Below are 16,357 nucleotides of genomic sequence, written 5' to 3' on the forward strand. Positions count from 1 at the left end.
TGGATAAAAGAAGGAGACGAAGGAGGGAAAAGCAGCTTATCTGGGCATTTCCGGCAGAGTCAGGAACCCTCTCTTAGAGTCATTATTCAAGTGAAAACGTCCTTCTAGTGAGCTTGTATTTTCTGAGAAACTGAAAAAAAAATTTCTTTGCATTAAATGGGAACATTCAGTACACTAAATGGGAATATCTATTATTAAGTTAAATAAAGACACTCACCTAGCCCACGTGCATATTGTCTTCAATAGGACACAATTATCCTTCTGATTTTTACCTTTCTTTCAGGGGTTAGCAAGTCAGTCATCAAAACAATGTCTATCATGGATTTTGAAAAGGTTAATCTTGAATTAATTGAGGCCTTGTTGGAATGGATTGTAAGTGGAAAGCACGCCTACCCTCCAGGTAACGCTTCTGGCCTTCGTTCATGTGTGAGATGGCAAAAGGGAAAGGAGCTTACTTACTGAGATAATGGGCACTGTGGGACAACCTCCCTTCCTGGAGTCCCAGCCCCCTCCCCTACTTTTTCACCCCAGTTATGTATAAAGTTGCTGATTAGACTTCTCAGGGAAATCTTACCTTTTACATTTTGAGGTTCACCCATTCTTTTTGTCCAGCACTCTTTGTTTCCAGTGAACAAAAATTACTAACAAACAAAGTCCAAAAGGAAGAAAGCTGAAAAGAAGGCCTGGATGATGCACATCTGAACATTCAGTCCCTGGCTAAATGGGATTCTAGTAATGAGTGTTTGAATCACATTGAGACTCTGCATGTGGAGGCCACAGGGCAGTGGGGATAAGAGAATTGGTTTTGGAGTCTGACAAACTTCCGAGCTCTGCTACTCAGGAACTCTGTAACGGTCAATAAAGTCCTTATCCTTTTTATGCCTCATTTTCCTTGTTTGTAAAATGAAGACAATAATAGATTGTCTTAGAAAAGCTATTTTGAGGACTGAAAGTAACCATATCTGAAGCACTTAGCACAGCACCCAACAAATAGTCAATGCCCAGTAGATATTACCTCTAGTAATGATAATGTATTTAATGTCATTATTATTGTTATTAGCACTAATACTTATAGTACTATAACACAGAGCAGTTGCTACTTTCCTCTGTTCACTGTGAGGTTCTTAAAATCACTTACAGTCCATTATCCCCAGAATGAATGCCCCATTCACATAACTGAATCCTTAACATCATTCAAGTTTCTGTCAAATGTCTTCTCTTCAGTGAAGTCTTCTCTGACCACTCTATCTGTTGTTTCCTGCCCCCCTACACTCACACTTCCTCTGTCATAATATCCAAAAATGATTTTCATTTTCATTATAGCACTAAATACTATTCAAAAATAAGATTTCTGCCTACTGACAGTTTCCTTCAATAGAATGTAAGCTCCTCAAGAATAAGGATTTCTTGTGCACTACTGTATTGCTGAGAGCCTAGCACAGTGCCTGGAATATTTAAGTACAGAATAAATATGTGTTGCATGAATAGATACAGCCAATGTTGGTTGTTATTAAGTTGACTAGTAGTTCAAACATTTATATTAAGTGCTCACTACACAATGTGTAGAGAAGTGGAAATGGCTGCCCTCCTCTGCTTAGATTTTAATCATTATGTGATACTTTCTAAAGAGATGTGTGAGCCACATAAAAGAATTGCAGCGCCTCTTTTCTCATCTCTTGGCAAGTTGTCGGTGTTGGCTAATGTATTGCTAATGTATTATCACTGGACTAAGTATCTTGTTTCATCTCAAAAGAAGAAACTATTATTGATAAAAATCAAGCATAGCAGATAAAAAGAAACACTAGAAAATTACCTGACTTCAAAGCAGAGTAGATATAGTAGTTAAGGACTCTGTGGTACATTTGTGAATACTAAAGATATCCTTGATACAGATGGCCAACCCATGAGGGCAGAGTAGATCAGGAGGCACATAAAATGTAGACAAAAAAGTTTTTCTATTCACATAGATTATTTTTCCACTCTTGAATTTTGTGTTATTTTAGTAGAAAGGAGCATGTAGTATGTAATGGAAAGAGCATGGGGATGGTGCCAGAAACCCAAGGTTTGTGTCCAAGCTCCACTGTTACTGACTCTGTGAACTGGCCAAGTTACTACTGATTCATTTTAAGAGTGTAAAAACCAACCTTCGTTTTTGTCCTTCGTTATTCAGAGTCCCATTTTTGTAATAATTTAGTTTCCTTACTTATTAGAATAACTGTGATAAATAATAGGCCATGAGTTCCTTGTGAACAGATCTTTGTTCTGTATTCCGTTGTACCTAGCCCAGAGCTGACATAGGCCTTCAATAAATATTTGTGGGATTAAGGAGGGGCTGTGAAGATGATGTCAATTTCTTCTCTGTCTAGAACACAAAAGAATTTGAATATTGCTGACCGCTCTAGGTACAGAAATACACTATAATCAGTCGTCTCTCCTTATTTTCTTTGATTAAAATTTAAAAGCCCATAAACCATTAATATGGCACAGTTAATGTGCTGCCTGTTTAACAGATAGCTGAATTTAGATTACCAGGTCAGCCAGCCAGATATAGTTTCTTTTTCTCATTTCCAGTAAAGTGTTCATAGTTTTATTTACTCACAGAAGAGTCTTCCTGTTTTATAAGAGTAAAAGAATAGCTTTTCCTATAGAAACAAAATGTTAGTGGCCAGTACACTGAAAAAGTATGTCCAAAGAGCTTTAAAGACCTTCACTAATGATTTTTGTATAACTTAAGTCATTATATTTTTCCACACTTCAGTTTTTCCTGTTGTAGGAAGATAATAATACCCCATTCATTTTGTAGTTAAGTCGCAAAATGTATAAAAAACTGTTTATTATCCATTTAAGTCCTTGGGGACTTTACAAAGAAAAGAAAATTAACAGTGAAAAAATCACCAAGAATTACATTTTTTCACTTATTAATATTTTTTTCATTTAAAGTAGCTATATCCATTTTCTTTTTTGCTTCTATCAGATTGACTTTTTTTATATACCCAGGTGCTATACTTGTGTTTTTACCGGGACTAGCAGAAATCAAAATGCTTTATGAACAGCTACAGTCTAATTCTCTTTTCAACAACAGACGTAGTAATCGGTAAGTTAATTGCTTTCTATATCCTTAATTGTCTATTACAGTCATATATTAAGATGAGTAACCAGAAAGTTCTCTTTGACAGTCATCACCCTCTTTAGGCCCTGCTGTTGTTCCTCAAGAATATGTTTGTTTATGCCAGTTGGAAATAGACAAACCTTTTTGTTCCAAGAAATTAATCATCCCCATTCCATTAAATAAAAATATTTCTCTTCACTTAGCATAGTGACTCAGCAAAATTGCATGTATTTTTAGTGGCCAGATATGGGGGATGGGAGAAGCTGCAGTTAGTAACAACAAATAAATGCTTCCGTTTTGAGAAAAAATAATTTTCAGTGTCTCCTATTCTGGTAGCAAGACATGAGTCATCATATCTAGGGGGACAACTACTCAACAGATGAACACTCCCTGGAAATATAAGAATAAGTTTATTAGCATACATCACTGTCTCTGCCTCTCTCTCTATTTAAAGGTAGGGGGAAAAATAATACTTTGCTGGTTAGCATGCTCTGAGCTTGTGACTTGTAGATGTACTGTTTAGTCCTCTTTATTTACTATTAAATTGCACTCCAGTTTTTCCCAAGTTGATACAAGTTTTAAGTTCATAGAATTGAGTAAATATTTTGTTAAGATCAGAAAGAACCTTCCCATTTAGAAAAGTTGGACCCTGAGAACAGGTTGTGGGGAAACTTGATACTTGGAGTGATATTGTTAGTTTTAATAGAAATTCACGCACTATGATCCAGTTTCAGTGTTTTGTGCTAGAACACTTAACAGTGCTGTTATTTCCTTTCAGATGTGTTGTTCACCCACTTCATTCATCTTTATCCAGTGAAGAGCAACAGGCTGTGTTTGTAAAACCTCCTGTAGGTGTAACTAAGATTATAATTTCCACCAACATTGCCGAGACATCCATAACTATTGATGATGTTGTCTATGTCATCGATTCTGGGAAAATGAAAGAAAAGAGGTATTCTCTTTTGGCAGTGTATAAGAGGAGCTAAAGATGCCTCATTTAGAGTGACACAGCTGTTAATAGCTATTGCGGTTAACCAACATGGATTACTGTTTGAAAAAATAACTATGAAAACTGTATATGGGTGTATGAGTGATTCTGTACCCAGGATTAAAGTCAAATGGAGATGGAAAATTTATAATTTTACCTTGGAAGTAATTAGTTATTCTCTCTTTTTGTCATATGCTTTATATGTACTTGAATAAAAAAGAGTTGACATGGGAAGTGGTGGATGTGTCAACTAGTTTGATTGTGGTAATCATTTCACAATATATACATACATTGAAACATCATATTGTACACCTTAAATATATGCAACTTTTATCTGTCAAAAATAAATGCAAATGAAAAAGAATTTTTAAAAGTTGAATAAAGAAACTATGTAATAGCATTTGATACCATTTAAGTCAGCACTATGTGTTCCCACATGTTCAATATCCCAGAACACACAAGACCGTGTCCTTTTACAGAGTAAGCTGGTTCACTTATTCTATCCACACTAAAGAGTGTTGGCCGTGTTTTTATAAAATAACTCTTTTTTGCATCTTCTTTTTCTTTATAGATATGATGCCAGCAAAGGAATGGAAAGTCTAGAGGACACTTTTGTCTCTCAAGCCAATGCTCTACAAAGAAAAGGTCGAGCAGGCCGTGTTGCATCTGGGGTCTGCTTCCATTTATTCACTAGCCATCACTTCCATCACCAGCTTTTAAAGCAGCAGCTTCCAGAAATACAAAGAGTGCCATTGGAACAGCTATGTCTAAGGTACATCTTGATTTTTGTGTTCTGCTTCCAAAAGGTCTAAATGTTTCTCATCCTAAGTTGCATGTTTTCTTTTTCTTAGTAAACGACATTTTGATGAGTAGACATGGATGAACAAATCCATTTGCAAAGAAGGGGCTCTTGGTGCTCCTTTTGTCATTTCCTTCTAACTTTCTGCACGTAAAGATCTCTTACATTGCAGAGGATGGCCCTAAAATAGAGTTTAAGAATACATTTGGCAGTCAGGAAAGCAATCTAGCTTATCAGTAAAGTTTTTCTAACGGCAACACCAATACTAAATCATCACAGGGGGAAAATCTGCAGTCTCATTATCAGAACAAAGTGAACAAAAGCACCTTGGAAACACCATTATTTACCTGATAAACAAACAAGAATAAATATCTTAAAATAGGACTTAGTGAACAAATGATTAAACTCATTGTTACTGAAGCTGGGGAATTTTGGTTCACCCTTTCTGAAAATTTGCTTGGCGTTATATAAGAACTCTAAAACTACCCATGCCCTTTGACCCAGTCATTACTTTGAGGGAATATGTCCATGAAAAAGTTACTTGTACAGAGATGTGATAGCTCTTTTTTTACCCAGCAGGTATATTTTGAGAGCCTTCCACTTGCCAGGGGTTGGGCTATGCTCTAGGGATAAGGAGACAATACCCAGTCCCTGCTTTCAAGCGTCTATAGTCAGATTGTAAAAGATTGGGCAAGCAGATGCCTTGAACTAAAGTAATAACAGTGCAGATGAAGAGGAGTGAAGGGGTTTGAGAGAGCTTTGCAAGTTGATTGACCCATGAGGGAAGATGAAAGGAGGGGAAAATGTAATGTATGTATCACATATGATTTATTTTTTTTAATTTTTTAATTTTTATTAAGGTATCATTGATATATAATCTTATGAAGGTTTCACATGAGCAATGTTGTGGTTACTACATTAACCCGTATTATCAAGTACCCCCCCACACACCCCATTGCAGTCACTGTCCATCAGCATAGTAAGATGCTGTAGAATCAATACTTGTCTTCTCTGTGCTATACTGCCATCCCCCGTATCACACATGATTTAAAAACAACTTAAATATACAACAGTGGGGAAGCAGGTAAATTATATAGACCAACATGGTTCATCCTTTGTGTGTGTGTGTGATAGGGGAGCATTTGAAATTTAACTAAGTGGATTGCTCTCGATGTGTGTCTTTAAGTGAAACATATAAGTGATCAAAGTGGGAAAAAGCTAAGTACCAAATATTAGTAAAAATGTAAAATGTATGTTTATAGGTTGACAGCTTAAAAAGGAATTATAAGGGAAATAAATTAATTTTATATAAGATTTTTCTCTTCTGCAAATTGCTTCAATTCACAATTTAAAATAGTAGCTTTTCAAGAGCTGTCACAAGGCAGGACAATGCAGATGAATTTCATAAACAATTGCCATGCAATTTCTGATGTGAGAAGAGTAAGTAGATCATTTAAATTTTATTTCATAATTTGAACTCAGTGTTATATAGAAAGAAACATTTTGAAAGTTTATAGAGAGAATTTTATTCTGAATCTCAATAGGTTTCAGAATCATAAAATGTTACTCTAATTTATTGCTAGGAGAACTAGAAGACAGATTAATTTTAAAATGTACTTAAAATTAAACCAGCATTGTCTGGTTTATGAAGCATATATCTAGGAAATTAAATATTTTCATTCAAGAAAGAAGCAAACTGTTTTGTGTCATTTTACCAGAAATAAAATTGACAAACTATTTTGTTTTCTTTTTCCAGAATCAAAATTTTAGAGATGTTTAGCCCTCATAATCTCCAATCTGTGTTCTCTCGGCTCATTGAACCACCACACACTGACTCTCTCCGTGCCTCAAAAATACGATTACGAGACTTGGGAGCACTAACTCCAGATGAAAAACTGACCCCTCTTGGGTATCACTTGGCGTCTCTGCCTGTAGATGTGAGAATTGGCAAACTGATGCTGTTTGGATCTATCTTCCGCTGTTTGGATCCAGCTCTCACCATTGCTGCCAGTTTGGCTTTTAAGTCTCCTTTTGTAAGTAAAAAAACATTTATCTAAACTGGAGTCCTTAGGTCTGTAAGGGGACATGGGGGCTTCAGGGGAATGTGAGGTCCCTAAAAATTTTCCTGTATGTGAATTTTTCAGTCTATAACTTTTATCCTCAAAGAAATCCATGCTCCAAATAAAGATTAAGAACTAGAAATCCAACTCATTAAAATAATCTAAATGTGTTTTTTATTGTATTTGCTATACTTGCTCATTATACAAAAATCAGAAAATGCAAGTAAGCAAAAGGTCCCCACATAATTTTAAAAGGAAATAAATGTATTGGACCACTTTTTTTTAAACAACTCTATTGAAATATAATTCACCCATTTACGGTGTAAAATTCAGTACTTTTTAGTACTGTGTAATCTCACTATAGTCAGTTTTAGACTGTTTTTATTACCTCATAAAGAAACCCCTTAGCTATCACTCTCCCATTCTGCTCTAACCCCCCATCCACACCAGCCTTGGGCAACCACTGATCTACATTCTGTTTTCATAGATTTGCCTCTTCTGGACATTGGACATTTCATATTAATGAAATAATATATGTAGGGTCTTTGCTGACTGGCTTCATTGCTTAGCGTAGTGCTTTTAAGGTTCATCTCTGTTACAGCATGTATCAATACTTCATTCCTTTCATGACCAAATAATATTCCTTGTATGGATATACTACATTTTGATTAGTCATTCAACACTTAATGGACATTTGGGATTGTTTTCCACCTTTGGCTATAAAAATTCCTGTACAGGTTTTCATGTGGGTATATGTTTTCAATTATCTTGGGTATATACTAGGAGTAAAATTACTAGGTCAAATGGTAACTCTGTATTTAACTTTTTGAGGAACTTAGAAACTCTTTTCCAGAGTGGCTGCTTATGATTTTTCACCAGCATTTTATCAAGGTTGCAATTTCTCAACATCCTAACCAACACTTGTTATTTATTATCTGACTTTTTAATTATAACCATCCTAGGGGTTGTGAACTTGTGATTTTAATTTGTATTTCCCTGAACAATAATGAAATTAAACATCCTTCCATTGGCTTATTGGCCATTTGTATATCTTCTTTCAAGAAATGTCTACTCAAACCCTTTGCTCATTTTTTTTTTGGTTTATTTTTCTCTTTTTTCTTTAATTAATTAATTAATTTTCTTGTCATTAATCTACAATTACATGAAGAGTATTATGTTTACTAGGGTCCCCCCTTCACCAATTCCCCACCACAAACCCCATTACAGTCACTGTCCAACAGCGTAGTAAGATGCTGTAGAATCACTACTTGTCTTCTCTGTGTTGCATAGCCCTCCCCATGCCCGCCCCCAACACCATACATGCTAATCGTAATGTCCCCTTTCTTTTTCCCAACCCTTATCCCTCCCTTCCCTCGCTTTCTCCCCAGTCCCTTTCCCTTTGGTAACTGTTAGTCCATTCTTAGGTTTTATGATTCTGCTGCTGTTTTGTTCCTTCAGTCTTTCTTTGTTCTATTGTCTTTGGGTTTGAGGTGAATCTCTTGTAAGCAGCATAGAGATGGATCTTGCTTTTTTATCCATTCTATTATTCTGTGTCTTTTGATTGGTGCATTTAGTCCATTTACATTTAGGGTGATTATTGAAAGATATGTACTTATTGCCATTGCAGGCTTTAGATTCGTGGTTGCCATAGGTTCAAGGTTAGCTTCTTTAGTATCTTACTGTCTAACTTAACTCACTTATTGAGCTATTTTAAACACTGTCTGGTCATTCTTTATTTTTCTCCCTTCTTATTCCTCCTCCTCCATTCTTTATATGTTGGTTGTTTAATTCTGTGCTCTTTTGTGCTTCCTTTAACTGCTTTTGTGGGTAGTTGATTTTATTTTTTGCCTTTAGTTAGTATTTGGTTGGTCTGCTTTCTTTGCTGTGATTTTATTTTCTCTGGTGACATCTATTTAGTCTTAGGAGTGCTCCCATCTAGAGCAGTCCCTCTAAAATACCCTGTAGAGGTGGTTTGTGGGAGGCAAATTCCCTCAATTTTTGCTTGTCTGGGAATTGTTTAATCCCTCCTTCATATTTAAATGATAGTCGTGCTGGATACAGTATTCTTGGTTCAAGGCCCTTCTCTTTCATTGCATTAAATACATCATGCCGTTCTCTTCTGGCCTGTATTGTTTCTGTTGAGAAGTCTGATGATAGCCTGATGGGTTTTCCTTTGTAGATGACCTTTTTCCTCTCTCTAGCTGCCTTTAAAACTCTGTCCTTGTCCTTGATCTTTGCCATTTTAATTATTATTGTCTTGGTATTGTCCTCCTTGGGTCCTTTCTGTTGGGAGTTCTGTACACTTCCATGGTCTGATCGATTATTTCCTCCCCCAGTTTGGGGAAGTGTTCAGCAATTATTTCTTCAAATACTCTTTCTATCCCTTTCTCTTTCTTTTCTTCTTCTAGTACCCCTATAATGCAGATATTGTTTCTTTTGGATTGGTCACACAGTTCTCTTAAAATTGTTTCATTCCTGGAGATCCTTTTATCTTTCTCTGCGTCAGCTTCTATGCGTTCCTGTCAGCTTCTATGCGTTCCTGTTCTCTGGTTTCTATTCCATCAATGGCCTCTTGCATCTTATCCATTCTGTTTATAAATCCTTCCAGAGATTGTTTCAGTTCTGTAATCTCCCTCCGGACGTCTGTATTCTCCCTCCGGACTTCATCCCTTAGGTCTTGCATATTTCTCTGCATCTCCATCAGCATGGTTATGAGCTTTATTTTTAATTCTTTTTCAGGAAGACTGGTTAGGTCTATCTCCTTCTCAGGGTTTGCCTCTGTGATCTTGGTCTGTATCAATTTCTTCTGCCTTTTCATGGCGGTAGATATATTTGTGGGGAGCTGGTGCGTGTGTTGGGTAAGAGAAAGTCCCTTCTTGCCAGTTTATGGCCTTCCTCTCCTGGGAGAACAACAGCCTCTAGTGGCTTGTGCTGGGCAGCTGCGTGCAGACGGGGCTTCTGATCTTGCCCAGCTGCTACGGAGTTTATTTAGCTCTGCAGTTGCTGTGGGCGTGGCCTGCCTCAGGCTGCTTCTCCAATATGGCGGAGCCGTGTCGGAGGGGGAACAGGTGGGAGGCTGTTTATCGCGGTGAGGGGCCTCCGAGCTGAACTGCAGGAGTTCGGGTGCCCAGAGTTCCCCCAGCTTCCCAGCTGCTGGGCTAAGTGTCCTGCAGCACTTCCATCCAGCTGTGGGGTCCCTGTCCCTTTAAGACTTTCAAAAAGCACTCGCTTTTCTTTGTCCCGGGGACGCCGGTTGCAGGGACCCGCTCACAGGTCTTACTGTCCTGTTTCCCTAGTTTCCAGCACCCCACGCACGCACTGTGTGTTTGCACTCTGGTGAGGATGGCTGGGGCTGGGTGCTCAGCAGTCCTGGGCTTCCTCTCCCTCCCTGCTCCGACTCCTCTCCTCCCGCCAGGAGCTGGGGTGAGGGGCGCTTGGGTCCCGCCGGGCCGCAGCTTTATCTTACCCTCTTCGTGAGGTGCTGGGTTCTTCTCGCAGGTGTGGATGTAGTCTGGCTCTTGTCCTGTGTCTTCTGGTCTCTCTTTTAGGATTAGTTGTATTTGTTGTATTTTCAAAAATATATATGGTTTTGGGAGGAGATTTACGCTGCTCTACTCACACTGCCATCTTGGTTCTCTCCCTCTGCTCATTTTTTAATTGGGTTATTTGTCTGTTTATTGAGCTATAAGTTCTTTATATGTTCTGGATACAAGTCCTTAAGAGATATATGATTTGCAAGTATTTTCTCCCATTTTATGGGTTACCCTTTTCACTTTCTTGATATGTCCTTTGAAACAAAACTTATAATTTTGGTGAAATCCAGTTTATCTAGTTTTTAGTTGCTTGAGCTTTTGTTGTCATAGCTAAGAATCCATTGCCAAATCCAAAGTCACAATCATTTATCCCTGTTTTCCTCAACGAATTGTATAGTTTTATCTCTTACCTTATGGCCTTTGGTCCATTTTGAGTTAATTTTTGTGTATGATGTAAAAAATCCAACTTCATTCTTTTGCATGTAACTATCCAGTTGTCTTAGTACCATTTTTGAAGACTGTTCTTTTCCCACTAAATGGTCTTGGCACTCTTGTCAAAAATCACTTGACCATAAACACATGGATTTATTTCTAGATTTTTTATTTTATTCCATTGATTTAATATATATATATCCTTGTGCCAGTAACACAGTTTCTTCCTACTTTGGTTTTATAGTAACTTGTAAAGTCAGGAAGTGTGAATCCTCCAACTTTTTTCTTTTTGTTATTTTGTAAAGGATTTTTATGTCCGTAAGAGATACTGACTGGTCTGTGTTTTTCTTGTGATGTCTTGGCTGGTTTTGCTATCAGAGTAATACTGACCATATAGAATGATTTGGGAAGTGTTCCCTCCTTTTCTGTTTTTGAAAGAGTTTGTGGGAAATTAGTATTAATTATTCTTTAAATGTTTGGTAGAATTCAGCAGTAAAGCCACTGGGACTTTTCTTCGTGGGTGGTTAATTCAGTCTCTTCATTTATTATAGGTCTTTTCACATTGTCTATTTCCTTTTGAGTTGGTTTTGATAGTTTGTATTTTTCTAGGAATTTGTCATTTCATCTAAGTTACCTAATTTATTAACATGTAATTCATTTTATTATTCCTTCATAGTTCTTTTTATTTATGAGAAGTTGGTAGTAATGTCCCCCTCTTACATTTCTGATTTGAGTAATCTGAGCTTTCTCTCTCTTTTTCTTGGTCAACTTAGCTAAAGGTTTGTCAATTTTATTGATCTCAGAGAATCAGCTCCTGGTTTCATTGATTTCCCTGTTGTTTTTCTACTCTCTATTTTGTTAGTATCTGCTCTTTTTCGTTTCCTTCTTTCCGTCTGCTTTAGGTCTAGTTTCCTGCTTTTTCCAGTCTTAAGGTATAAGATTCAATTATTGATTTGTGACATTTCTTCTTTTTAAATACAGGCATTCATAGCTATAAACTGTCCTCTAAGGACTGCTTTAACTGCATCCCATAAGTTTTGTTATGTTATATCTGTTTTCATTCATCTCAGGTATTCTGTGATTCCCCATTTTTGTTCTTCTGAGACCCATTGGTTATTCATGCACTTGTTGTTTAATTTCCACATATTTGAGTTTCCCAGTTTTTCTCTATTGTTGATTTCTAATTTCATTCCATTGTAGTCATAAAGCATACTTTGTATTATTTGAAGCTTGTGAAGTTTTGTTTTATGGCCAAAAGTATGTTCTATCCTGGAGACTATTCTATGTGGACTTGAGGAAAATGGATATTCTACTCTTGGCTAGAGTGTCAGCCTTCCTTTGTTTTCACCATGATATATCTCAAATAGATAGGGGAATAGATGGATATAATAATTTTCTTCAGTTTAAATGTTATACTTCATGGAATTGTAAACTCACATGTCTGCAAAAAGATCTCAGTTCAGCCCCCTCATTTAACAACAAATGACAAAACCAAGGAATAGGTGGTGTAGGTTCTTCAAGCATATATAGTTAGTATTATTGTGAGCAGGGCTTCCATTGCCTGTATCTCAAGTAATCTAAATAAACTGCTCACTAACTTAATTTTATTGAAATACAGAAAGACTTCATTAAAAATATTGATGTCATCATTAGCCAAACTGAACACCTGTCCATTGCTGGGCTCTGTAAACATTAATCTCCTAAAAACTTTTCTCACTGGCCTTTCTAAACAGGAAAGAAATTTTATTGATCAAATATACAGAAAATAGACAGAAATACCATAATTGGTTTAAAATGTGTTACAACTCAGAGGAGTAGGGGCTGGAAAAAGATGGTGGCATGAGAAGTGAGGCAGAAGCCTCCTCCCAAAAGCACATATAACATGAATATACAGCAAATACAACTAATCCTCGAAGAGCAACCAGAAAGAGGACTGCAACAGACAGGCTACATCTAGGGAAAGGAGAAGACCTCACAGAAAAGGGAAAAGCAGCAAAGCCACAATCTGGCAGGACCCAAGCCCTCTCCCTACCCCAGCTCACCAGCGGGAGGAAGAGAAATGGAATGGGGAGGTTGTAGAAGCACAGGACTGCCAAACACCACCACTGAAGATCTGCTCTGGGAGCACAAACCCACATTACATGGTACTCTGGAGATTAGTGGGGTTGGAAAGCAAAGAAAGGCAAAATACTCAGAGAGACTGAGATTCTAGCTGCTTGTGAAGAACAAATACCCACAACTGGCCACTCCGAGACAAAAGAAAGACGGGCAAGTTGAAAGACTTCCCAATACTGAGAGGGCTACTAAAGGAGAAAGGATTACACAGAGCTTTCTGCTCAGAAGAAAAGACAGGTGGATGAAGTCATCCAGGCACACTCAACCCAGCAGGTTGAGAACTTTCAGGAGTTTCACATGCTCCATCCCACTGGCTGGCAACACAGTGCTCCGAGATCCCCACTACGATACATTCCCTGCACTCCTTCTTGCTGGCACTGGTTCACAAACCTGCTTTACTGCCATCACACCAGGCTAGCCAGAGGGCAGCCTCGCCTACGGCAGCTACAAAGGCATAACTCAGAGGTTCCTCCCTACTCGCTCGACTCATTGGCCCTAGCAGTGGAGACAAGCACTGCAGCCAGGAAGCAGGAAATAGTTCTTTCCTCCCAGCAGGCACTGACGCTGCTCACCTGTGACTCCTGCCATTGTTTCAGGTGCTGGGCAGCTCCAGAGAGTAGAGCTTCTGTGCACTAGAGGGCACTGCCCACAAAAAGTTATTATTCCATAGGAATCATTAAAAACATGAAATGGTAAAAGAACCTGCTAAAAACCAAAACCCTTCAAACGCCAGAAGAGAGCTAAGTTAAACTGAAATCAGCAGTATTCTTGAGAAAGATTTCAAAATAAAAATCATAAACATGTACGGAGTTACAGAAAAATATTCAAGACCTCAGGAGGACTTCAAGAAAGAGATAGAAACCTTGAAAAATACAGTATTGGAAATGAAATATAGAATGGAGGGATTTAAAACAAAATTAGAAGAGGTAGAGGAGACAGTAAATGAAATATAGAAATGGGGGAAAAGGAAGTCAAAGGAGCTGAGGCACAGAGAGTAAAAAGGATGTCCAGGAATGAAAGAATAATACCTGTTTGACCAATCCAAATGGAACAATATTCACATATGGGTCCCAGGAGAAGAAGAGAGAGAAAAATGGATAGAAAGTCTCTTGGAGTAAATATTTGCTGAAAACTTCCCCAAACTGGGGAAGGAAATAGTCTCTCAAGCCATGGAAGTGCACAGATCTCCCAACACAAGAGACCCAAGGAAGACAACACCATGGTATATAATAATTAAGATGACAAAGATCAAGGACAAGGAGACAGTATTAAAACCAGCCAGAGAGATAAAAAAATCACATACAAAGGAAAACACATCAGGCTGTCATCAGAATTCTCAGCAGAAACCTTACAGGCCAGAAGAAAATGGCATAATATATTTAATGCAATGAAAGAGAAAGACCTCTAGCCATGAATACTCTGTTCAGAAAGATAACAATTTAAATTTGAGGCAGGGATTAAACAATTTCTGGATAAGAAAAGTTGAGGGAATTTACCTCACACAAACTGTCTCTATAATGTATTTTGGAGGGACTGTTCTAGATGGAAGTGCTCCTAAGGCTAAATAGCTGTCACCAGAGAAAATAAAGAACAGTAAAGGAAGTAGACCAACTAACTAGTAAGCACATGCAAAAGTAAATCAACTACCCCAAGGTCATTCAATGGATACACAAAGAGTACAGAATATGGCATAAAGAGTGGAGGAAGAAAAAAAGAAAGGAGGAAAAAAAAAAGAACCTCTAGATTGTGTTTGAAATAGCATAATCAAGTTAAAGCAGACTGTTAGATAGTAAAAAAGCTGCTCTTGGACCTTTGGTAACCACAGATCTTAAGCCTGCAATGGCAATAACTACATATTTATCGAGAATCACCCTAAATGTAAATGGTCTGAATGCACCAAGCAAAAGACATAGAGTTACAGAATGGAAAAAAAAAACAAGACCCATCTATATGCTGCCTAAAATAGACTCACTTCAAACCCAAAGACATACACAGACTGAAAGTGAAGGGATGGAAAATATATTCCATGCAAATAATAGGAAGAAAAAAGCAGGACTTGCAGTACTTGTATCAGAAAAAATAGACTTCAAAACAAAGAAAGTAACAGGAGACAAAGCAGAACATTACACAGTGATAAAAGCGTCAGTTCAACAAGAGAATATAACCATTATAAATATCTATATACCCAACACAGGAATGCCTACACATGTGAAACAAATACTAACAGAATTAAAGGAGGAAATATAATGCAATGCATTCATTTTAGGAGACTTCAACACACCACTCACTCCAAAGGACAGATCAACCAGACAGAAAATAAGTAAGGGCACAGAGGCACTGAACAACACATTAGAATAAATGGACCTAACAGACATCTATAGAACTTTCCACCCAAAAGCAGCAGGATACATATTCTTCTCAAGTGTACATGGAACATTTTCCAGAATAGATAACATACTAGGCCACAAAAAGAGCCTCAGTAAATCCAGAAGGATTGGAATTGTGCCAACGAACTTCTCAGACCACAAAAATATGAAGCTAGACATAAATTATGTAAAGAAAACAAAAAAGCCTACAAACACATAGAGATTTGACAACATGTTCCTAAATAATCAATGGATCAATGACCAAATAAAAACAGAGATCAAGAGGGGCTCAAGATGGCAGTGTGAGTAGGGCAGTGGAAATCTCCCAAAACCATATATAGTTTTGAAAATACAACAAAAACAACTATTCCTAAAAGAGAGACCAGAAGATACAGTACAACAGCCAGGCTACGTCTATATCTGCAAGAACTCAGCATCTAACAAAAAGGGTAAGATACAAAGCCATGACCTGGCAGGACCCAAGCACTCCCCCCACCCCAGCTCACTGGCAGGAGGAAGAGCATCAGAGTGGGGAGGGAGTGGAAGCACAGGACCACTAAATAATCAGCCCTAGTAATCTGCACTGGGTGCACAGACACACATTGCATGGTGTACTGGATACTAGAGAAATGGAAAAGTAAAGTCCAAGAGAGAGACTGTGAGCAGGTCCCCACAGCTGGCTCCCTGGGGACAAAAGAAAAGCGGGCACTTTTTAAAAGTCATAAAAGGACAAGGGCTTAACAGCTGGACAAAATCAGCCCAGCACACTCAGCCCAGCAGGCTGGGAATCTTGAGGAACTTCAGGTGCGCTAACCCCCTTGGGGGAGAATGCAGCCCTGAAGTCCCTCATGGTGATAAGCAGCCTGCCATTCATTCCGCCGGCCAGCAAACTGGCTGGCCTGCCATAGCTGCGGAGCAGCTCGAGAACAGCCCTGCCTGCAGCAATCACACAGAG

The 16,357-nt window shown here is 38.0% G+C and overlaps 1 protein-coding gene across 2 annotated transcripts in view; it reads left to right on the forward strand.

Annotated features, from left to right (window-relative positions):
• Nucleotides 1-16,357, forward strand: part of DHX57 (DExH-box helicase 57) — an 85,579-nt gene that overhangs the window by 49,805 nt on the left and 19,417 nt on the right. For both annotated transcript variants that reach the window (XM_057497275.1, XM_057497274.1), the window contains exons 13-17: nt 284-400; nt 2,998-3,094; nt 3,888-4,061; nt 4,669-4,869; nt 6,653-6,929. In XM_057497275.1, coding sequence (XP_057353258.1) covers nt 284-400; nt 2,998-3,094; nt 3,888-4,061; nt 4,669-4,869; nt 6,653-6,929 — 866 coding nt within the window. The remainder of the gene's footprint in view (nt 1-283; nt 401-2,997; nt 3,095-3,887; nt 4,062-4,668; nt 4,870-6,652; nt 6,930-16,357) is intronic.

Source organism: Manis pentadactyla, chromosome 2 (genome assembly GCF_030020395.1).
Source record: "Manis pentadactyla isolate mManPen7 chromosome 2, mManPen7.hap1, whole genome shotgun sequence".
Classification (NCBI taxonomy): domain Eukaryota; kingdom Metazoa; phylum Chordata; class Mammalia; order Pholidota; family Manidae; genus Manis; species Manis pentadactyla.